The sequence below is a fragment of the Perna viridis genome, chromosome 3 (assembly GCF_037379345.1).
Source record: "Perna viridis isolate PV_CMFRI_1.1 ecotype Kerala chromosome 3, ASM3737934v1, whole genome shotgun sequence".
In the NCBI taxonomy this organism is placed as follows: domain Eukaryota; kingdom Metazoa; phylum Mollusca; class Bivalvia; order Mytilida; family Mytilidae; genus Perna; species Perna viridis.
This window is the reverse complement of record NC_142447.1, coordinates 43997010-44021579: the sequence shown is the minus strand read 5'-3', so window position 1 is coordinate 44021579 and position 24570 is coordinate 43997010. Positions and strand designations below refer to the sequence as shown.

General features: G+C 31.9%; 2 protein-coding genes across 18 annotated transcripts in view; both read right to left on the bottom strand.

Moving 5' to 3' along the window:
- The window catches only part of LOC148622395 (transient receptor potential cation channel subfamily M member-like 2), a 61479-nt gene that overhangs the window by 18094 nt on the left and 18815 nt on the right, over nucleotides 1-24570 (bottom strand). The gene's annotated exons all lie outside the window — the stretch shown is intronic.
- On the bottom strand, nucleotides 348-14919 carry LOC148622397 (transient receptor potential cation channel subfamily M member 5-like). 8 transcript variants are annotated; one of them, XM_088572279.1, is made up of 10 exons: nucleotides 14786-14909; nucleotides 11236-11304; nucleotides 9252-9464; nucleotides 6699-7205; nucleotides 5789-6066; nucleotides 4668-4798; nucleotides 2805-2916; nucleotides 1746-1899; nucleotides 1012-1123; nucleotides 348-618 (listed from the first exon to the last, which is right to left on the bottom strand). In XM_088572279.1, the coding sequence occupies exons 5-10, from the start codon at nucleotides 5967-5969 to the stop codon at nucleotides 382-384; spliced, it is 927 nt and encodes a 308-aa protein (XP_088428405.1). In that variant the 5' UTR covers nucleotides 5970-6066; nucleotides 6699-7205; nucleotides 9252-9464; nucleotides 11236-11304; nucleotides 14786-14909; the 3' UTR covers nucleotides 348-381. The 8 variants fall into 8 exon arrangements, with proteins under 8 accessions (XP_088428405.1, XP_088428407.1, XP_088428410.1 ...); XM_088572281.1 differs by lacking the exon at nucleotides 11236-11304 and having other exon boundaries at nucleotides 14786-14913; XM_088572284.1 differs by lacking the exons at nucleotides 9252-9464; nucleotides 11236-11304 and having other exon boundaries at nucleotides 6699-6794; nucleotides 7180-7205; nucleotides 14786-14908.

Genomic DNA, 24570 nt, shown 5'->3' with positions numbered 1-24570 from the left:
ATAACTTTCGCTGGCCGGGTCATTCCTCCTCGTAGGATTAATCTAGGGCTGTAACTTAGTACACGATGTATGGTAATACGGGACAATTCATTTAGATGTTATTATCGTTTGGAATTTTTCAGACCTTTCTATACGTTTACATATCTTCCCTGTATCAATTTAATCCGATGGAGCAGTGTAACGAATAGAGTCGTCACATTCTGAGACGTTGTATAATATTGATTTGTTGTGACATGCATCATTAATTTGATCCTCTATCCTACATAATAACATCAAAATGAATTGTCCCGTACTACCATACATCGTGAACTAAGTTACAACCCTAGATTAATCCTACGAGGAGGAATGACCCGGCCAGCAAAAGCTATATTTTTATATAGCCTAGCTGGCCGAGTGGTCTAGGGCGCTGGACTTTTGGGCAGGCGGTGTTGCCATAGATGTCATAGATTCTTTTTCCTTTGGTGAAGTATTGATCACCGGATTGTATCGAATTCTTGCAGATTTAATTGGTCTACTGTTTTCGTCGTTGCTACTTTGCGCCCAAGCACGTATGATGGCATTACTAACGGCATCTGGAAACTTATTTTCGTCATTTTCATTGATGTCTAGTATGTTTACCTGCAGAATTTCAATTGCAAATTTGTAGACTGTTTTTTAACCTTTCAAAAATATACAGCATGAAGTTGGCACTGTTTTTGGTGTCTTTTGAAGTGATTATTCTTAAATTTTATTCCAGAATTACACTAATACTGAATAGTAGAAATATCGATACAAATGTGGACAAATGTGGATGAGCAATGCTGTTTATATAAAGTCATTGTAGAAGACTCCAATTTTAAAATGTTAATGTCCAAATATATATATTTTTTATGTATAATCTTTCTTAAAGACACAGTGAAAATATAGTTCAAAACTGTACTGAAGAAAAATGTCATTACGCTTTAATGTTAATGTTTTCCTTTTTAAGGTAGAATTTCCTATGTACTGATACTCCATAGACGAATATATTACCAGTTGTTTGTGGTTTTTAATGGTTTCCATACAGTTCTTCAATGTTTTGCAATCATTCGGATTGAGATAGATACCAAACAAAATTGGAGCCTCCACTTCCAATGAATGATCACTGAAATAGCAGATTTGTTAAAAATAAACTCAGATCCCATATAGTGGTATACAAAAAAGAAGTAATAAAAAAGTAAACATAGAGCTTTTTGTTGAGTATTCAAATTTTATTACTCACACGTCGATCTAACCTTTCGAAAATTGTTATCGAGAGCACAAAAGCGAAAATTATAATTTTCCGCTTATAACAAGAACAGTTATGATTCATTTTTTTGATAACACGTGACTCTTATAATACTCATAATACATTTTTTTGTATTGTTGTATTTCTTGGAAAGATCAAATCAACATCAATGTAGCTCCATAATTAGGAAATATATAAATTTTACGCCATTTCATATTTTTCAAAATTTGCAGAATTACAATTTCCAAAACAAATAAAACTAATAGGAAATAATTTTTTGCATAATGCATGGTAGAACCTCTCGGTGATGCATTTTGGCTTCCTATCTCGATAGTTTTTGTTCTGTGTACTTGTATACAATTAATTTCTGGATTTAAAAGCTGCTGATGAGCTGGTTACTCCTTGAAACATGTGTACATAAATCGAAATTTGGAATACAATGATTGGTATTTTTTATAACTTGTATCGAGTGCAGAAGAAAATTGACTACAAAGCTTACTTATCCTTATCGAGACCTTCGGCTATTAGATCAGCAGCTTTCCCAGATCCTTTTAACACCAATACAGGGATACTTTGCTCTAAAACTTTCTTTACAAGTTCAATTGATGCGAGATCTCCTTCAGCAACAATCACAAGAACGGGCATTTTTAATTCTAGAAAAAATAAGAATCAGGTAAAAAAGAAATGTATATTTTCCTTCAAACTTTTTTCAAAATATGAAGAGTAGTTCAAGATTGGTGTACCATATATTTGTACTTAAATATACACTCAAATTACATTAACAACTCTTCGATTTTTGAAGAAATAAAATTCTTTTGAACAATTCCAGATTTGAATTATTGAAATCTATATTTCATAGAGACAATTTGTATAAGTGTCTTTACAATATGTATATGTACTCCAACAATTAGACAATTAGTATTTTATAGATAATTTTGAACCCAGCAGTCAAACTTGTCTGACCCAACCTATCAATCAAATATCATTTACAAAAATGCTGTAGCACTAGACTATACCCCTAAAAAAACACTGAGGCTTTGGTTTTTTTTATATATTAAACATGGGTAAAATAACGTGCCCTTTGGAATACTTTAGTAGAAAGTATTGATGATGATTTTTTTTTTGGGGGGGGGGGCGTAGTACCCCTTATATCCATATCAATTTACTTTTGAATCTTCAATTTTCTATTAATTTAATGCAAATACTGCTACACATACAGCACGAGTAAACCATACAGTTTGCATTCATTAATCGATTGGTATTTGATATTTTACCAAATTAGGAAGCTTTACATTTATTAGTATTTTCGTGCATTAGAAAAAGAAACATTATATAAAACCAATTTATTTCAAAGAATCATTGACTGTATCTTATCCAAAAATATACCTGTTAAATTGTTCAAAAAAATTTACTTGACATACTTTATAATTGATCAATGTGTAATGTTAATGGTGTAGTATTTGTTAAATTATCATGCTGAAACAAGATTCTTTTGTTCATATTATTTCATGAATAAAAAAGGAAGTTGTTTGCTGATAAAGACTCATAAATAATTTACTGTTATCTTTTCCGAGCTCCACAAACGGCACATATTCCTTTGATATCTTCGACAGTAATTCAACGTAGTGTTTGTCCTCTAATTCAAAGCAGTCTTCCTCTACTTTATCATCCTTAAAAATGTTTCCGAGCAAGTTGAAATTGAATTTCATTAGCAGTCATTTTACAATTAACACAGGATGTGATTTATGAGGGTGAACTCACCAACTTCATTTGTTTTGTTTCTTATCCAAAATAAGATACAGACCAAATAACCAATTCTTCTTTCATTTTAGGTGCTGCGCATTTGAAATAAAATTAATATATATATATATACATTTGCAGGAGTTTCTGTTCTTGATTTGCTTTGTTTTGGTTGATTTTAGTATGATATGAATGAATGAATCGTTTTCTTAAAAGTACAGATCTGAATACAGCAAAGACTTTTGTAACATGAAAAAATGTCGTTCATTCTGTTTCATAAACCATAATTCACCTGTACCATGAGCAGTGTCTGAATTTTATATGGACTGGTACTTAAAATATAAACAACATTAGAAATATACAGGATACAAAAAAAACATTAAATAAACTCTGTAGTATTTAATTTTTTATATACAAAGCAACATTTCAATGCACACAAATATGTTCTTGTACATAATGACTGAAATATTCATTTAACTTATCAACGTTATTAACCTTACTACTAATGAATATCAAAACAAGTTTTGAATAATAGTTGAGTACACTATAAAAGCTACAATGAACGGGTAAAATCTGCAACGTATAATATTAAATATTACTGCTTTCTAGAATGAAAAATAATAATTTGACAGTGGCACATATCCGTTAAGTGACTCCGCTTTCGCCACGTCGCCAGTAAATTCAATTTACTACCATCAAATCCACGAGTGACGCCTCCAAATGTTCAAATACAATACAGTTTTCTTCTCAATATTTAATAATAAAAAAAAACCACGTTTCTAGTAAAGTTTTTACATACTTACTCAATAATTTGTTAGCTGTTTGCTTTACGTATGTTCTGCCTAAAAACCAGGCAGGATATGATTCATCATACCTTAAGACAATCAATGAAATTGTATGTATACATTTGTTAGATCCTAAAAACAACTCTTCCTATGTTCAGATTCTTGGATCTCCTACTTATCGAGGAATAATTTTTGACTAGTTATAGTGGAAAAATTCTGACGGGAAGTTTTCCTGTAATTTTCTATAGTAGAACATAAACACAATTTAAGTGTTAATATCACCAATGGGCGAATTTCATTTGCACTTTTAATTTTGAATACAGTTTCTATGAGGCCTAGGGAAGAATTTCCAAGCAAAAAATATTTGGGTTTTCCTACGTATCTTGAAATATGTTTTGACTGGTTATAGTGTACAATTCTGGCTGGAAAATTTCCCTTCCTTTTTTGTAGTAGAACAAAACCAAATTTTAGTTTTAATATCTCTAGTGTACTACTTTTATTAGCACTTATATTTCCTAATACAGTTTTTATGGGGCCTACAGAATGATTTCCAACAAAACAAATGGTATTAAGAAATGCATGAATCACCCTTGATAAGCATCTGTCTGGTTTTAAGGCAGAGTTGTACTTAACTCTTCTCTTTACATGGATATCTTATCTGTCTTATTACTTTTTTATCAAACATTGTCATCTGTTAAAGTCACCATAATATGATCGTTTCGTGTCAGCTCTTATTACATTGCTTAATACATTCTGTCACGATATCTTGATGGCTTACATATATTGTTTTCTTACACAAATATAATAACTTGTCCAACGAGTATCACTTCAAAGAGAGTAACAAAAAAAAATTGTAAGTTAGGACTGAACACAATCATAAAAACGACTTTACTTACATGTACATTAGCACTGATTCCAACCAGTGATAAGCAGATTTCATTTTGTTTCATTATTTTAAAGTTGTTTACTGCTTCCCGCACTAAGTTGCTAACTTTTTCTTTTGATCCCTTGTACAAAATGAGGCAATCTTTAAAAAGATATAAAGCATTTATATTAACCTATGTCAGATGTGTTCTTTTCGTTAAGAAATTGAAATGATTAATGATTATTTTAGGGAATCTATTTACATAAAATATTTGGGTTAACCATTAGATATCTTTGATATCTCTTAAGAGTTGGTAAACCCATTGGAATATATAGGGCAGCCCTTACAGAATACTACATTTCATATTGCATTGAGAAAGTGCAGGATTAACTTAGCTTTACTTAGTTAAATTGATGTAATTTTTCATTGATTTCTACCTTATTTGACAAACTAATTTCTGATTTTTCATGTTTTAACGGTCGCAGTTTTCACCTTCTAATTTACCTTACAAAAAATCATTTAGATAAGTAAAGAAATGTAGTATTATATTTGAAAATGGAAATAGGATAAGGTAGACAAAATTGTATATTCTACGAAAGATCACCGTTTGCAATAAAATGTTTAAAAAGATATCTCATGAAGACATGGTTTTATATAAAACGTACTGGATAAGGTTCCTAACGCGTTGAACAAAAACATTACAATGAACGTGTACATCATTGTACATATTAAGAGATATCGAATTCAACAAAAATGCAAACTAAAAGAATAGCACCAATTTTTTTATAGGGCTAAAAAAATGTCTCAAGTAAAGAAAGCTATTTTTCGTTTCATTTTTTTTTAATATGATATCCATACAATTCACAAGGTTAACATAGCCCCGCTCACTTGATAGTTGTACTAAGATTTCATTGTGAATGATACATGTAAATATCATTAAATCTTTATCTGCTTTGCCATTTACTTATAAAATATCAGTTTGTTCTTTTATTTATCTTTTTATTTAACTAACAAATCGAATCATATCGCACAATACTTGGGTTAATAGAGGAAACAAATACCATATTCTTATCTACTTGTGAGTTGTCTCCTATGAATAAAATACGAGTAAAATTAATCTTACCGCTATAGGAACATGCATGATAAACTTACTATTAGCCCCCTTTGCTGTTTCGATCAGTCCTAACTGAAATACTGGTGTTAGCCATGGCTTAGGTACAAATGTACTTGAGTCTCCAATGATTGACAGTACCAATCTGGGATATTTATTATCCTTCCGATGAATCAGGTATTCCTTAATGCTGTCAGTTGATTTGAAATCCTCGGATGGCATTTTTATATGTCAGGGGAATGTAATTATTACTATATAACCCTATTTATACACGTTCTTAAAGAAGTTCAACCACTAAGATATTTTACATCGTTTAAAACTGTAATATTATAAAAAGAATATGTATAATTACAAATTATATAACATATCTATAGTGTATTCTATATATCCTTTAGAGAATCAAAGCCAACAGGAAAGAACGTAAATATATTTTAAATGCACATTAAAAACTAGACAGTGGAAAATGAAATTGAAATGCTATTGGCTACGCTCAATAAAATTGCTATAATTTAATATGTGATGCATTTATCAAGACATAATTTTGATTGTTAATAGTTCCCTGTACTTGCAACACATTCCGCTTTTCTTCCATTATATTTGGGTTTAATGTCCATATATCTGATAGGCATAAGCAGACAAATACCTTTAATATTCTACTTAAGAGAAAAACAGATTGTGTTGACCTTAGGTCGAGTGGCGTCGTTTTATATTTCTAAATAAAATTTAAACAAAGTTGATTACAAGCATATTCGTTGAAGAGTTGCAATGACGTTCATACTTTTTTATAAATGAAAAGCACATTAAAATAGCAGACCCTGTTGTATTAGTCTAATGAATTGACAGTTCTTAATAAAAATAGGAAACAAATCACTGATTGTAAATTTCATAGCAAATCAAACGATATGTTTTATACTTGTTAATAAACTGATAATGCTAAGTTACACTTCTAACCTCTTCTTTTTTCTACGATACTTTCATATCTTAATCCTTGCTAATCGTGAATATATTCTTTGTCCTGTCATGTCAAACCTGGTGGTTTTCTGAAAACTGTTTTACACTAAATAAGTCAATATCAATCCAAGGTCGTGTAACTTTATCCAGGTAAAACAATTTCATGAATAAATTGACAGGAACAATTCAAAATAGTGGGTATTGAATTGATCTTTCTATGATATACATCAATTATGAAGGGATTTAAAACGTGTTTTGTCATAATTACTTATGGCATATAGTGTTATTTAAATAGACCCAATATTTAAATCTTGCATTAAGTATTGTTTTGAAAAAAAAAAAAAAAAAACTGGAATGCGATATTGATTTTTTTTTACTTTGTTGTTTGTATTGTACGCATTAAATGCAACTTCTTTTTTTATTTTACTCAATAGACAATGTAGATATGTCATTGATAACTCCCCACTTCGAATACAATTACTGTTGCATTGATGCTGGAAAAACTTCCTGAAAAAAAACACAGATTTAAGTCTTATAGTAGCTACGTGTTTTCATCGATATCATTTTGTTGTGTGTTGTTTGTGATTGAAATTGATTAGCTTTATTTTTGTTTTTCGAGTTTTCAATTTCTACTAGTTTCCCATCTTGTTTTACCCTTGATATCATTATAAGTAAAATTATCAATAGTAATGTTGTTGTAATGGGAAAACTATCATTTCAAATTTACCATCCACCACATTTTCTCCTTACCTGATTCATGATTTATCTTTTTAAAGAATAGTTCCGTTAAAAAATCAATAAAATATATATCCCTCTATCGCATCAATATACATACGTACCCAATATGCCCAATATGAGAGAATGTACTTTGAAATTGAAACAAAAAAGGTATTTTAAAACTATCGTAACATTGAACATTATTACGCTTTCAAAAAATTGTAATATATTCAACAATAGTTTTAAATATAAGGCATTTTAATGAATCAGTAAACATCTGTCATTGATTTTGTCTTCGAATGGTTTTCTGAAAATCATCGAGTAATTCTAAACGTGAACGGTACAGTGGCAACATAAACACATAACTAATTTAGCCTGACTGATATATAAAATCCTTAAGATATTCATTTAAAACATAAAAAAATCGTTAATGATCTAATTGTCTTTCAGAGTAAGCATTAAGGATTACATGAAGCAATAAGTTTGAATTAAAATTTGCCATGCAGAATATATTGACGTAGTTTTGCTGACCATATTTTTGTGCTAATTTTAGCCAATATTCATCAATTGTATGAAACTTGTTCATGTTTATCGACTACAATGCGTTTAAATATATTGATTTTATTAGCAGGTAAAAATACATGTATAAATGTAGCTACTGAATCTCAATTTGGTATAATGATAAGAAGTATTTTTAATTAGTAAACACAGAAGTCAATACAGGTGGCACAAGCTACCTCATAAATGCGGAATTTCTCATACACCGTGTATAATCTACCGTATATTGTGATCAGTCAATAACTAGTACGCTTAGTCAAAATTACACTCTTGTTGCTATGATATGTTGTGTACTATTTATTCTGCTTGGCTTTTTGTTTAGTTTGCAAGAAATCTTCGATACAATTTTGTATTTGTGTTCGTATTTGGATATCCGCTAATTATGTTCTAGTGACATCTACAAGACTCGGACCAAATCTGAGTATGAGTTTTAATTCCGGATTATGATAGTCAATGTGCATAGTCTTTCAAACTACTGAGACTAGTAGATTTGAGAGATGATTTTAATGGGGTTGCAACAAAACTTAGCAAATAAAAGTTAGGCGTTAAAAAAGAGGATTGCGTAAATTTAGCTCAAGAAGAAATTACTAGAGTGCAAAAACATATAGGCTAAACAAATGGAAATGTTTGTTTCTTATCTTTTAGAAAAGACCGGCTTTGACCGACAACATTTCCTTTATATCCACAAAACGAGGAATTTAGAAATATATGCGGAGCTCAAATCAATTCTGAATTTCTGACTCCAAGTTCGATTCATTTTGGTACTATGTTGGTGGTCTAAGAAGAAAATAGATGTTATTCTTATTATTCTATGTTTTTATTTTCTCGTGGGAACTTCCCCCCCCCAAACCCACTTCACTTCGCAAAAATGCATTTTTGTACCTCATGAAGAACAGGGACTCAATAAATATTAAATTAGGACTGAAGTGATACTCATGTACTGCAAATTTTCATTTTCCAATTACATAACTGAATTATACCATAATTCCGAATCTTATCTCATTATAACATCTATTAACAAGGGAACAAGGAGTCTTGGAAATTCAAAATTTCTCTGTCGCTTATGCATGCAGTAACTGATCGTGATATTCCTTCAGCGATACAAAGACATACCAATCAAGAATCTTACTAATGATTTCAGACCCAAGTCAGGCTGAAATCGAAATATTGTTGTTTCACTTGATGCTAATACAAGAATTTTAACTGACCACGCAAAGTCAAAAAGATAGGAGTTAGATTGACAACATTTAAATATTCATATTTACTATATTAACTCACACCAAGGCAACAGATATTCATCTCTATATTAATTATGTTTGGATGTCTCCATTCTCAAACACACAAGCCTCTTCGAAGGTAATCGAAGGGGTAGGACAAATCGCTATGGTCAATGCTTTTCCGCCAAGAGGCCAGTGCAATGAAATATCCTCTTTTTTCCGCCATGATATTCTCATAACCTGACAGGCTTCAAATCAAACGCTATCCCTGTATCTATACAAAAACTGATCTATTAATAGCAGTTATGTTTTATTTAAGAAAGTTTTCCCAAGTCAATGGTTAATAAGCTTTTCAAACCGAAAAAAAAAACTTATTGCAGACACAAATAATCAAACTGGTCAGAAAAGATGTCTTGGCGGTGCAGTTTTTGTCGCATTTCACGACCTTTCAAAAACTTGGTACTTGTTTACAATAAAATGAAAGTCTTTTTGTTTCTTTCTATTGGTTTGCACTGACTAATTTAAGACCAATATCGGCGATATGGAGTTAAAACAAAAAGACAATCCCCCCCACCCAAAAAAAAAACTAGACCAAATCAAATAGATTACAATAAGCACTGTTTCGTTATGTGACAAAATCTACTTTGGCAAATAACGAAGAGTTGTTTCTGCTATTTCTTTTGAATTGCATTTATTGCTTTATTGGTATTGTCTTTTTTAACATAAATACCTGCTTTCCGTTTCTCAACAAACTAATAGTTTTCGTTGTAACCAAGACAATAAGAAAGAAAAAAATATATAGTGGTGTTCTTTTAAGTTAATAATATTCCGTGTTTATTTTATCAAGAACTGAGATGGTTATATAAAACTTAGGCATACTAAACAGTTTCGTTTGGTATTATAGGATTATCTTTGCAAATATACGAAATATTCACAAAATGGACCAAATGTGAACTTTTCTTTGAACTAATAAAGAAATGACACTTTCAATGTTGCTATCTAAATACAGTTCGATATTTTATTGCAGATGATAGATATCAAAAAATGATTTCAGAATGTGTTTTTTTAAATATTTATTTTCTAATTTTACATTTCGATACCTCAAAGGTCAAGGTCGGCTTTTTCATTTTACTGCTTAAACTTGAAAGTTTTTGGCACGGTAACCAAAAACTGCTGCGCACGGCTCAATTTCATAGTTTTTTTTCTTAAACATGGCTATTAATTCTAGTATGAGATGGAATTTGAGCTGATCTGATGTAAAAAGGTTGGAATTTTTCTGTCCAGCAAAAAAGTAGTAAGTCATTCAAATATATATAATTTTTCTTTAAAATCATGATTGAGCTTTGACCCTATTTTGTTAGAGACATGACCATAATCGATGTGTACGACATCGATATTTCGATAGAGCAATTTAGCCGTATTATATTCCGTGCCTTAAATTCTCAAAAATCGTTGGCTGTTATCCAGATGTTTAAAGGAATGCAGATAGTGTGCTTTGGGGCGCGAAAGAAACTGTATATATTTTATTTGTGTTGTACTACCAGTTAAAAAATGTAAATAACATTATATGCCTTATAAAATTATTGTTCTAACGTGAACAGGGGTAATTTTACTAAAACATTGATAATTTGATTATTATTCTTCTATGGAAAAGGGATAAAATATGATGTGAGCATGTATGAATTTTGAGACACTTGCATTTAGTAAACCGTATAATATCATTATTTTTATTTGAGTAAAAAAAAAACTTTCAATAATGTACTGTTTTTCGATGTATTGCAATGAAATAAATTGAATTACAAGGTTTTTCCCCTGGCTTTAACCGGTTGATGATTATTTTGGGTAGCCTTTAATTATGGTTAACTTGGATTTTTCATTCTTTCTTTAGACTTTAGAGTCTTCTTGAAACTAAATTCTAAATCCCTAAAAATCCATTTAGAGTTTCTTTTAAAAAAAAACTCATTTGTACCATAGTTATAAAACATGTGGAGTGTCTTTGGCACAACGTCACATTCCAAACCTCAAACACTGCATGAATGATTTACCTAAATCAGTATTAGAAGAAGACGCTGCAAAATGCCTCTCCTCTTTTGATGGAAGATATGTTGTTGTCTCTACAAATAAAGCCTATGACAATATTTTTGTATGTTAAGCGTATTACTTCGAATGATAAATAAAACAGTTGTGCATAAAATATAATTCGAGAACTCCTAAATACAAAACGTTCAACAAGGATAAAAAAAAACTAGCTAACTATAAGCCCTCGTTGAATATTCTGAAGTCGTCTGAGAACTAAACGTTTTTTTGTTTTTTTTTTTTTTTTGGCTACCAAATTACATAAAAATCCACACCAGCAAATGTGCATAGCAGGATTATCTACTTGGTCACGAAAGAGCTGTCTGAGTTCAACAAGATTTTGTCCATAGTCAAGGAAGACCAAAAAAAATATTGAAAAACTGTTTACTCGCGTAGTAGTATTAATCATGCATGGATTCTAAGAAAACTCTTAAGATCTTTTAAATAATCTTAAATCTCGCTTCTACTCTACCAAAACGTTTGACTTTTCAACTTTATATAAAACAATGCCACACAATGAATTGGAAACGCATGGAAAAATCATCCGCATAGCATTTAACTATCTGTCTTTATATAAATAAGACAGGAGGTGAATCATGCATGTAAAAAAGCCACGGAATTATTTTTTCTTGTTCAGAACCAGTGACTGATCACATTGTCATTTGGTTGTTGCATATTTTAGAAGAACAAATATATAGATTATATATGTGGAATTATCTCGAGTTTTCCTTTTTTATTTAGTTTGAACAAAGTTGAGGATGAATGTATGATTATTTCAAAAGTACAGATCTGAATACAGAAAGGACTATCTTTATTTTAAAATTAGCATACGAAGACTGAAAAAATCATTACTTATTCGGTGTTTTTTCTAACAATGAATCACCTCTACCATAGGCAATGTTAGATGGACTGGTACTTAACTGCAAGAAAATTTATTGCCATATTGTTTAGGACAAGTTGCTACACCTCCGCGTCATTTTCAGACGCTCAATTTGACAAAAGTTGTCATCTCAGTATAAAATATATAGCAACCATTCTGTCTTCTTAAGACTCCACCGTAACTTTAAATCTAATCTCTAAAAAAGATAGCCGACACATATTCTTGTTTTTTATATCCAATCTGATTTATTTGGTGAACTTTGTGATCACTGTACTATGTGTTTCATATTCCAAATATTTTATTGTTTCAACAAGGAAACTATTTCGAATTATTCAAAAAATAAAAAAAAATTTTTAATATACAAGTTATTGAAAATTATCCGTACACTTATGTGCTAAATAGAGTACAAAATTTTACTGTTGCTACCACATTTGTTCAGTGAAATGCAATGTTGTAAGCTACATCGGTAAGGTTGCCATGATCTAGCATCATAGATGTCATAGATATCAGAAAATACGTCTCCTTCGCTGTCTAAAAGAAAGTTTTATTTCCGATATCCACATCTAATTGAAAAAAAATACTCTGTCTCTGACAAACTGATTAAACCTGATGGTTGTCTACAAATTAACTTTGTGTAAATTTTACTTATATATGGTAATTTCTTCTTGAACTTGACGCACCTTCCAACCAATTAAAGTTCAATCTCGTGGCTTGAATTTAGATAATTTTAATTATATTTAGTTCTGTTTATTTTCACTTATTTATTGTCCATATATTTTGCACTGTTTTGCCTACTGATTTTACCGATTTTGACTGGCGGGAATCTCTGGCTTCCAACTTGTGTAGAAATATCCAGGAAATAATGAACCGTATTCAAACCGGGATGTTTAGCGCTATATAAAACCTGGTTTTACCCACTTTTGATTTTGAAATGACCATTGCAGTGTTTTCAACTTTCCTGGTTTTACCCTGATATTGCAATTTGCTTTACGGACTTTCTTTTTGACAATGCCTTTTTCCTTTCGCCTAGGTTTTATCATTTTGGTAATTTTGTTATTACTCCTCACGCATATACAGGTTTGGGCATATATAGTATACACAATCAGATAAAAAAGGTTTAAAATAATTCGATCAGCGGAAATTTAATGAACAGATCACTAAAAGATAGATATATATTAAAACACTTGTCAAAAATCAACTTTTCCTAATGTTCAGGTAATTGTTATTTAATGTAGTAGACCTGGGGTAAGGGAGGTCATCCAAATTGATTTTAGTCACTAGAGCGTTTGAATTACTCCCAATATGCAAGCTTTAAAGTGATACTGATGTTAAAGGGAAATAAATCCAAGAATAAAGATGCCAGCCCCAGTAACTTAGTATTGATTTAATGTTTCAAATGGGTACATTGAGGAATAAATGTTATAAGGTGGGAAAACGTTTGAAATGATACCTTTGACTGCAAACCAATATTCCTTTAGATATGATATAAAAATTGAAATATGAAGTGATCTCTGTCATGAGACAGTACGGCTAACCAATAAGAATGTCAGTTTTATAACTCCTTAACCTTTAAGAGTTTAAAAAAATATATTTTCTTTAATTCCTTATAAGACGTTAAGCTTTCTGTTTTCATTCGTTAATTTGTTCAGCATATGATTCTATCCAGCATTGAACTACGTTTAGCATATTAGTTTGTCCCTTCGTGCAGAAGTATACATATTTGTGTGAAATTAATTTGCAACTGTAGTTGACTCAAGCTGTGGCTGACAATGTCCTTTCATCAATATAAGTCACCATAGTTTGATACTGGATAACCTTATTGAATATTAACATTATTTTAGCCATAATGATTAATCATCAAAAAAATTTCAATGCCTTACCCTAATATCATTGAAACATTAAAAAACTAATTTTTGAGCTTTTTTGAACATTTGTTTATTGATTCGCATATGAATAATCCATGTACTATCAGTATTTGTACGAAAATTGAATTCTGAATTTTTTGGCAAAATAGAGGTTTTTATATAAGCCAACAGCTGAAAATGACCCCCCCCTTTTGTTATTTTGTTACATTGAATGCCTAGTATCTCTTCTACAAAATGAAAAGAATAAAATTCGATTTTAAATTTGAAATATTAATCCTTTTAAAGTGTATTTGACTTAATATCCAGTTATTTATTCAAATATGTTGTCAAATGATCCTTAAATTCCAGATATGGTTCAGTTTGCCAATGATTCAAAATAACTCAATATTTTAGTCTTCATTGTTCAAAATCTGCACGGTGAAATTTCTTAAAAAACTGACATGTGATGCGCCACAGTTAGTGTAATGTCATGTACATGGGAAAACTTTGGGGTGCCCCAGGTCTACTACCTTAATAAAAAACGACCACACGTATCCCCCGAACTTTATGATTGTAAGGTAAAAAGGAAAAAAAATGGCCATATTCCTGGTCAGACTCCTGATTAAAAGATCAAAGTCAGAATTTTATATAGAATTGGTTGTACCGGTTAAGCATAATAGTCAAAGCAAATCTATTACTATATTTCATATGAACAGTACATGAATCAAGAGGAAAAAATATTCAACTGCAAAGTCAGTATTTATTAACTGGTAATCTTCAAATTAAATTACTCACCTCATAGGGTTTCAATCTTGGTTTGAATCAAACGGTGTATGGATTGTCATGCATACCCAGGTTATGTAACTTATCTTGTGTAGAGGTACATTGCATTCTGTATTAATAAATGCATGTAGTTAGTAGATCTTGTGATATGTAAAAGACCGTTTAATATGTAAGCAAAATCAAGATATGTAAAACTGCATTGTCCAATGAACAATAACATTAAATTCAATTGGGTATAAAGTTGTTTCAGCCTTTTTTACTAAGTTTTGATGCCTTGCACGAAGATATACATTTAACCTATAACGAAGCGTTTTACGTTGAAAGACATTCTAGTTATATAGAACATATGATTATTATATTAAGTGAAGAAAACTGGTTAGTTTCATTTTGCCCATTTATGTCCTCAAAATATGTATTTTTAATGGAATTGATTACTTCATATTTTGCTGATCTATGTTAATCTCCTCTACGTTCAAAACAAAAACAAATCTTGTTAGACTGATTAATAGCATTTCTCAAGTGTAAGAAAGATGACATGTTTATAATTGTAGGACATTTTTGAAAACAAATAACAAGTACATGTACAAACACTAGAAATAATAACGAATCCTTCTGTATTGTACTATATATACTTTTTGATGAGAAAAATAAAGCCTATAATAGATTATATAACAAAGAGTGTATTTAAAGCGAAAAATAGATTTGTCCTTATCACCAATTTAATCCAGCTATACATAAATGTGACTAGATTGTCTATCTGTCAAACAATAATAAGTAGAGACCTGTCTGAATCATTATTTCCAAAAGTGACATATATCCCAAATACACAAGGCCTTTAACTGTTATAGATTCTAAGAACTTGTCCTGTCTACACATCTTTTTGATATAAAAAAAAAAGTAATACATAAATGTAAACATTACAGCAAAAGTACCTGTTTATTAAAACCGTAAAAAATTAATACAATTACCTATACAATATGTATATAATAACATGTAATTACAAAATACGTGTTTCTCCTGCATAAATGACGATTCTTACTAGATCTTGCTCTATAAATCCTCATGAATTATGTGAAATCATCTATACAAGCAAACATAAAACAGATTAAAATAGTGCATATTAAAATCTGTTACATTTATTACATCTCCGGACTTTTTAAGTGATTTAACAGGCAAAACATATTACACAATAAATCGTTTGAGCTTCTGGACTTCTCTACAGGAAACGTAATTACTGGATTAAGGAGCTAGGTACTGCAATGCCATACGGCTACATGCAATGTGAACATCAAAAGTAAAATGTGCCAATATACTGAGGCCAATTTTACGTGACTTTTTAACACTCATTTAAAAACTAAGAACCCTCATGGTTGTAAACGACATAAACCACCCAATGCTCAAAAATCCTCAAAGTCAATGTCATTGTCATTAATTTTTACGACCTTTTTCGTCACCATACTCTTAGAATACCTAAAATTCAAACCCTCAGATTCCATCAAGTTTTCAAGAAAATTACCAAACTGTCAAAATGATAATAAATTCATTCCTATATATTTATATCGAGAAGCATGATGATTGCGGCAAATGTCATAACACATGAAGGGCATACGTTTCGAAATATTTTATTGAAAATAATATGATAAATGGGAGATGAATTGATCCAAGGAACTCTTCTTACTTGTAGTAGGCATAACATTGTTGTGTCAAGTTATACAGATGCAATAATTAAATAACGTAATCATATTTATTATACTGTACAAATGAACAATGTTAAAAGACCTGTCGTGTCAAATTAAATGAAAAAAAAAGATAAGTGCCTTCTGGCGGATTGTATTAGTTTAATTACCTGTTATCTTCGATCTTGTGTTTTTTCGTATTTATTTGGACGTCTTAATGGCGAGAAATGTATTTAAAAGGCTCTTTTTCAATGCATTGTTTCCTCGTAATGATGATAGTAATCAGATACAAGTCTTCTGAATGTAATAGTAATTCAATGCATTACATTGTAATGTTATTCGCTCCCATGCCTGGTATGATTGACAGATACTTATTGTGATGTTGCTTGCTTCCGAATTTCGAACCTGTCAGGTCGGAGCACCTCCATGTCAACAAAGCGGGAAATTTCTGCACATTTCATATGCAAATAAAGGTTTTAATGAGATCATCATCTGCAATATTATTAACCGAAAAAAAGATAATGAAAGAAGTGCATTCATGGTAACATTGTATACTAATTTCGTATAAATAAGCAATTACTATTGTGAGTTGGCATTACAATAATGAATTCCTGCAATGTAAAACTCTCCATACCATTTGATTTGCCGTAACATGTATTCCACTGGTCCTATTCATAAGCGTTATATCATGAATGGTAATAAATTGTTTTTCGACTGAGTAAAATAAAACACTATTTGTGTTATTTCGAATTAAATTCATTCAAATATTTCATAGATTCATAATATGTTGAGTTGTCTTTAGAATTCAATTAGTCCACAAACAAAACCTTTTGAATTTTGCACTCATATAACTGATACTTCAGGCCCGTGCAGGTCTGGTGTCAAAAGAATAGACCTGCAGCAGCGCTAAGCTTGTCATAAAAGGCGACTTAATAGTGCTCAGAAACCTAGCCGAGGGCTAGGCGCTCTGCCCACAGAGCAGCTGGAATGTGTGCCCCAGATGGTGGAATAGGGTACCCCTGGCGTGTCACATGCTGGGGTTGTCGGGATATAATACGGAAAAATGGACCGCAAACGATAGTTGTAAACCGTGTTTGGAAAAATGCCACGTTGCTTGGACATTAAAGAACCGTTGTGGTATTCGACAGGAGTAGGAACCTTTGCGCTCGGCCATAGGAGACTAAATTGCCCAACCCTACCAATCCCTGTCTTTTCCTTGTGCAATCAAACTTTGTCAACCCTACCATCGTTGTGTCGCATCCTTTTTTTATTTCATCATCATCATGTTCATTTTATCACCCCACTTTATGTTCATCGCCTGAATATAGCTGAAATATTGCAGCTCTGGCGTTAAACCCTAAGAATCAATCAATCAACTGTTACTCCAATCAACTCTGTACATATGGATTTGATATCAAAATTAAAGTAAAATGCAATATAATGTTTGATATCATAGAGATGCATATCAATTATCTAAAAGCGAGCACAACCTTTCGTCCTATTGGTGACAAGGGCATTTCCGGAAATACAAAAGCGTTCACACGGCAAGTTGTAAAATACATCTGCCAGAACATATTTTCCGAGAAAAAAAAATATGGAAAAACTTACATTAGTAATCTGTACTCAGACTGTAACTACCAAAAAGGATGGAAGGAACAATACAAATGATCTCAGAATTGTTCATCCATATTTCTGTCTTAAGGTACATGGCTTCAATATCTATAGTCATTAACAACACGACACAATATTCAATTATTGCTGCTCCGTATTGGTATTATCATTACTATTATCATAATCACAAGGCGCGTAATATAACAATATAGTTACTCTAAATGCTTTACATATACTAATGTACACAAATTATACATGCATTAGAGAAACTAGTTAAAAATCAAAATAAATGACTGAAACACATTTAAAAAGAGAAATAGATTGAATAAAATGAAATTTTAAAAGACAAAACTTCAGACACAAACATATTTCCTAATAATAAAATTTGAGCTGCTGCTATAAAAGTTGCAAAACATTACTAAACATACATTACAATATGTCACTGTAGATCAGAATTAAGTGTCGAATAAAAGCATGACACGGATATTATCCAAGAGCACCGTAATTCTTAAATAAACAATACTGTAGAAAATAGTAAATAAAAAAACAGTCGATCATAGATATGCTGGACTATAAGTAACCTACAAAAGCAACTTTAATCAAATATGTCGCGAGTCATTTTTTAGATGTACTTATAGTGATTTTTTTTCATTTCGTAGACCTGCTGGAAGGCTGTTCTAAAGAGTCCCGACAGCAACATCGAATCTCATTTCGCCATGCATTTTTCGGCATTTCAATTAAGGCAGCATTTTCCAATCTCAAAGATCTTGCTGGCTTGTAAAATTGAATGAGATCTTCAAGATAAGAGGGAGAAAGTCCATTTAGAGCTTTAAATGCATACAATAACACTCTATACTGGCATCAAAATGGGAAAGGTAACCAGTGTAGAGTCACGAGTGTTGGACTAATGTGCTCAAACCTCTATGTACGTGTAACGAGTCTAGCAGTTTTCTGTTAACGCTGCAAGTTGGGTTGTTTCGAGGCGTTCATTTAATACGTTAAGGCATTCTCATATTCTAGTCGCGACATTACTAAAGAACTTACTAAAGTTTTACAAGCGTCTTCGGTTATATATGATCTAATCTGCCTTTTGTTCCGACTCTGATGTAAGCATGATTTTGTTAGTGCGGAGACCTGCTTCTCCATAGTCAGGATTTGGTGTAGAATAACCCCAAGTTTTCGTATATAATTCGTTGAGTATAAGTCCGAGCTGTAACTAGGGGATATTTTTAACTTCGGGGCAAAAATGATTCATTCTGTCATATTCTGGTTCAACTTGAACATGTTCGTGCACATCCAGGTTTTGATATCTGTCAAACAAGCCTCTAAACGAGTTGAAATGTCATCCCAATTATAAAACGGTGTGATGACCTGATAGATTTGCGTATCGTCCACATAGCGGTGATATTTCATGCCGTGTTTCTTACAAATGTCACCAACCTGTTTTGAAAACATGAATCCCAGCACGGATTCCTGTAGCACTCTATATTTCAGAGTCCTATTGTTTGAATGAACAGATCCAATAGAAACACACTGCCACCTACTCGTCAGATACATGCGGATCCATGTTAGAGCCGAACCAGATATACCAATAGAGTACAATCGCAATGTATGTCCTGATCGATAACTGCTTACAGATCCAACATCAACAAAATTACACAAGAATTATTGTCGAGAGCATATGTTATCTCACGGTGAACACGTACCAATGTTGTTTTAGTTGAATGTCCATTGGGATATGATGACTGCATATCTTCGTTTAAAGAGTTGAACTTAATATGAGATTCAATCTTGTATCGACAACTGTCCCAAAACTTCGGATATATAAGGAAAGTTTGACGCTAGGCGAAAGTATTTGAAAATGTCATTGTCGAGGCTTGTAATTGGTTTCTTACATAACGGCGGCACGACTGTTTTTCATGTAGAAATAACACTTGATTCAGACAAGAACTGTTTACCATGTTTGTAATGATCGGTGCTAAAGTGTCTACGCAGTGTTTAAGAAGATGTGTTGGTAAAAGGGTCCAGTTCACAAGATTTAGATGGTGATTTGAAAATATTTTTTTCTGACTTCGTCTTGTATTGCTGGGGATAGAACACGCAGAGGTTCTCGTCCTCGAATGTATTATCAACTAAAAGAGAATCACTATATCCCTACATTTCATTGATGGAGTCACATAATTGGCAGCGAATTGTGTCAATTTTGCCCAGAAAAAAATCACAAAACCTGTTTAATCAATCGGTCTCATTATGATGCGATAGAAAAACAGCGTCACGCTTGTTTCCCATAAGATGGATAGTTATTATGTATAGTTGTTTCTGATTGCAACCGATCTCTGCGATTTTGTTTGAATAATATTCCCTTCAACATTTTAGTAGCTGTTTGTTAGTCTGAATACATTTTTGTTAATACAATTGCTGATAAATGGCCAGTTTGGTCTTTTGTATTTTGCGCTCCAACCTCATACGTTCCCTTTTAGAATTTCGTAGCTTGTCGGTGTACCACTCAATGTTACGTCTAGTTGTTATTAATTTCGACTGGATGGGAGCATATTTACCGATTACTGATTCTAGCCTGGAATTGTAGATTCCAAGTTGATGTTCAAATGACACTTGTTTGATCACAATACTTAAGATGTTTTGTAAGTCATTGGTAATTCAGAAATGTTGATTTCACGATACGTTTGGCATGTTATTGTTTTTTCGCTGTTTCGGTGGTTTTGAAATATTGATTATGGTCATCAATGCACAGTGGTCACATAATGGATTTCCCTTTCTGTAACAATCGCTGTTTCTGAAAGGGTCTTACTCACTTCTGTCGTTTTAACCACATCATGTATATGCCCTCAAACATGTGTCGCACTTCTAATGTGTTGTACTAGTTTATGTCCCGTCAATTGGTCGAGAAATATGTTTGCTTCTGAGTTGATCAGATTGTCCAAATGAAAATTCATATCATCATCGTCATTACTAACTTTGTTAAAGTTGTTAACGATGATTCTGAGGTCTTTCATTACGTTGTTTAAGTTCAAATGTTGTTATAGATCTTTCAAATTTTATTAGTTTAACATTCAATGCAGTATTATAAATGACTGCAACTCCAACTCCTTTTTATTAGATCTTGGAATATGGCAGATGTGGTATCCATTAGGAATTAATTCTGATATTACACTTTTGTCTACATTTGAACCTAGCCAAGTTTCAGTAAGGGCTAGAATGTCAACTTTGTTGGAAAGAATAAAAGTCATTTATTGAAGTAACTTTATTTTTAAGTGATCGAGGGTTAATGTTTCATAGTATATCGGCCACTCTTCATCGCTAGCGTATGTATAAGGGAAATCAAGACAATCAGGATTTGAATATTAATAATAATAATAAAAAAGAACGCAATCCAAAGACGACAAAACAAAGAAAATAGACACATATAACAAAGTACATGAAATGCGTATATAAACGAAAGTAAATGAGCAACCTTTTTCATTTTTATTCCAAACTGATAAGTATTTTGGTATTTTAAGTTTGATGGTCGTCATCATTAACTCGTGGATCGTTACGGTGTATCAATCTGCACAATGAAAACTGATTTATTCAACGGGTCATGTTTTCCTTTCCTCGTTTGTCTACCCCGGACTTGACTTTTTATGAGCAACTCGGCGGGTGTTTCTAGAAAAATAGAGGACGCTTACCCTACCAGCGCACCTGGTCCATGCTCCCAATTTTTAGTTGAGTCCGAGTTGCTCATTTGCTTTTGTTACTTTGTATGTATGATTTTAGTTACTTTATGTCTTTGTTATGTTTGTTTTCCATGTCTGGTCTTTGTCCCTGGATTACATTCTTTATATTACCGCTATAACCTTGGTTCTCTTGATTACTATTTGACATATTATAATATTCTGAATGCAGGTATATTTGGATCATGTTTTATCTTTATCTAAGTGCATATCAAAACTTAAATTTGCTTGAATATCATTTCATTTACAAATTTCATCATAAACATTTTTTTCATAAAATAAAAATGGAATGCAAATTCATATGACACACAGACATCATCTTCCATCCGTACATAGACCTACGTATATGACGGAGGTTGCCACGAGAAACTATCACGACCTACGAAGAATATCATGTGACATTCTGAAGCTGTTTTAAAAAGCGGATAACGAGTTTGATAATCAAATTTGAAGACGAAGTGATTAAACATGAATCACACATTTTTATCATTTTGTACACATAGAAAAATGTTTTCTTTATTTATCAATAAAAAGAAATCATATATTTTTTGTTGTAGGCAACGAAAAAGACGTACGTTTGTGGTGTCTAAATAAAATACGAGCATGGTTTGAACAGCTTTCGTGTAGTTAAGCTTACGTTTACAGAGTATAGAAAGTGAAACAAGTACAACAGTAATGGGTTGGGTTTTTTAATAGATGTGGTACTCTTGCCAATGAGATAGTTATCCACCAAATGCCAGGCAACAAACAGTAAAACTTCTACAGGTTAGCCCACGGTCTTCAATGATGGAAAAAATCTAAACTATAAAGCAAGCTATAAAGGGTCCAAAATACATTATATGAAACTATTCATAAAAGACAAAGATCGACTTAATCTATACAAAAAAAAACCTAAAACGACTAATTTTGAACATAAAATCAACGATAACCACTTGACTACACATAAAGTATTTGGCGATGTTCGGCATATTATGTTATGGAAAAGAGACATACATTTCTTATGTTCATGTTGATAAAAAAAAGAAGGCGATTTATTTGGACATCTGATGACATACATGTATCATGAGTCGCGTGGTAGCACTCATCAATACTCTACTATACATTTGACAACATGGATCTGACAATATATATGAATTGCATGTAGTTCTCATTGTCAGCCAAGTCATGTTCTGGTATACAGGGAGTAAAATTTGGGAAAATGTTTCATCATTCTATTTGGATAGTTCACAATACAATTGCAATTCAAGGTTTTCAATCACTAAATTCCATAATAGCTCTCGAAGATTAATTGTTGAAAGCAAAAATACAAAAAATTCATTGCACAACCTGCAATATTCCTAGTAGTGATTGGCATAACGGTCTTGTTGAGAAGGTAAGAATGTTCAATTTAAGCACAAGAGTTTGCCTGTTTTCAAAAGTTTGTCATTGAAATTGTTTTACAAATGTTACTTAAGCATATATAGTCATTAATCCGTTTTCTATAATTATCCAATTGCTGACTATAAACAGCATTAATCACAATAGATTTACACCTAGATCGAAAGATATCAGACTTAATATATTACGTAAGATATGCACACAAATTGTATTAGTATTCAAACTCTCGCAAATGTCTGACCTGGAATCTAGAAATGCACTTTACAATAACGTGTTGAAATATATTAAGAACAGAAATATTGCAAAAAAGGAGCTTTTCCCATTCTTATAGACATCGGTAATTCTCTTTCTCGATTTTAGTGGGGATTCTTATTATCAAAGGGCGTGAGACAAGGCAGTGTTTTGTCATACATATTATACTTAATTTTCGTGAATGATATAGTTTGTGAAATTCAGTTTCATAATAAAATATAGGTATATTTAACATAATTTGCTCCTCTTCTGCTGTAGCTGATGACAAAACATATGTGTGTTTGTCTACCGCGGACTTGACTTTTTATTAGCAACTCGGTGGGTGTTTCTAGAAAAACAGAGGACGCTTGCCCTACTGGTGCAACTGGTCCATGCTCCCAGGTTTTCGTGGAGTCCGAGTTGCTCATTTGCTTTCGTTACTTTGTGTGATTTTAGTTACTTCAAGCTCTTTGTTGTGTATGCCTATTTTTCATGTCTGGTCTTTGTCTGTGGATTACATTCCTTTGATTTCCGCTATAACCTTGGTTTCCTTGATTATTCTTGCAACAGCCCTGATGTCTTTTCAACGAATTCTAGATATAGCTTACCAATATTCGAAAACATGTTTGTTCCAGATTATGAGAACAAAACTAATATTTTCCAATCTTCAAAGCAATAAAGAGAACAGAACATTAAATTCTAATGGCTTATAAATGATGATGTCGTTACAGTAGTTGACGATTATATTCATATAGGTATTGAACAACCTAATTCCCAACTTAATTCGAGAAAGAGAATTTTCGATGCTTTTGAGAATGGAAAAAGCTCATTCTTTACATTAAAGATTTTTTCCATCCGTACAGAGACAAGTGCATATGAAGGTAGTTGCAAACAGAAAACATTACGATAACCAGTTGACTACAGGTTTCTGGCGTTGGATAGGCACATACAGTGTTTGTCAGCCAAAATACCTTACAGTTGATATTTACCCGTTTATACAAGTAGTACGTGGGATGAGACGACCCCCGTGCACCCCTCCCTACTCATCAACCAAATTTTCATGTATCCTTATACCTCCCATTTAAGAATATTTTTGTCGCCAAAAAATTTACTAAAGCATTTTTGTATTTTTCGGCTACTTTTTACACCTCGTTGAGGCAAAAATCCATTT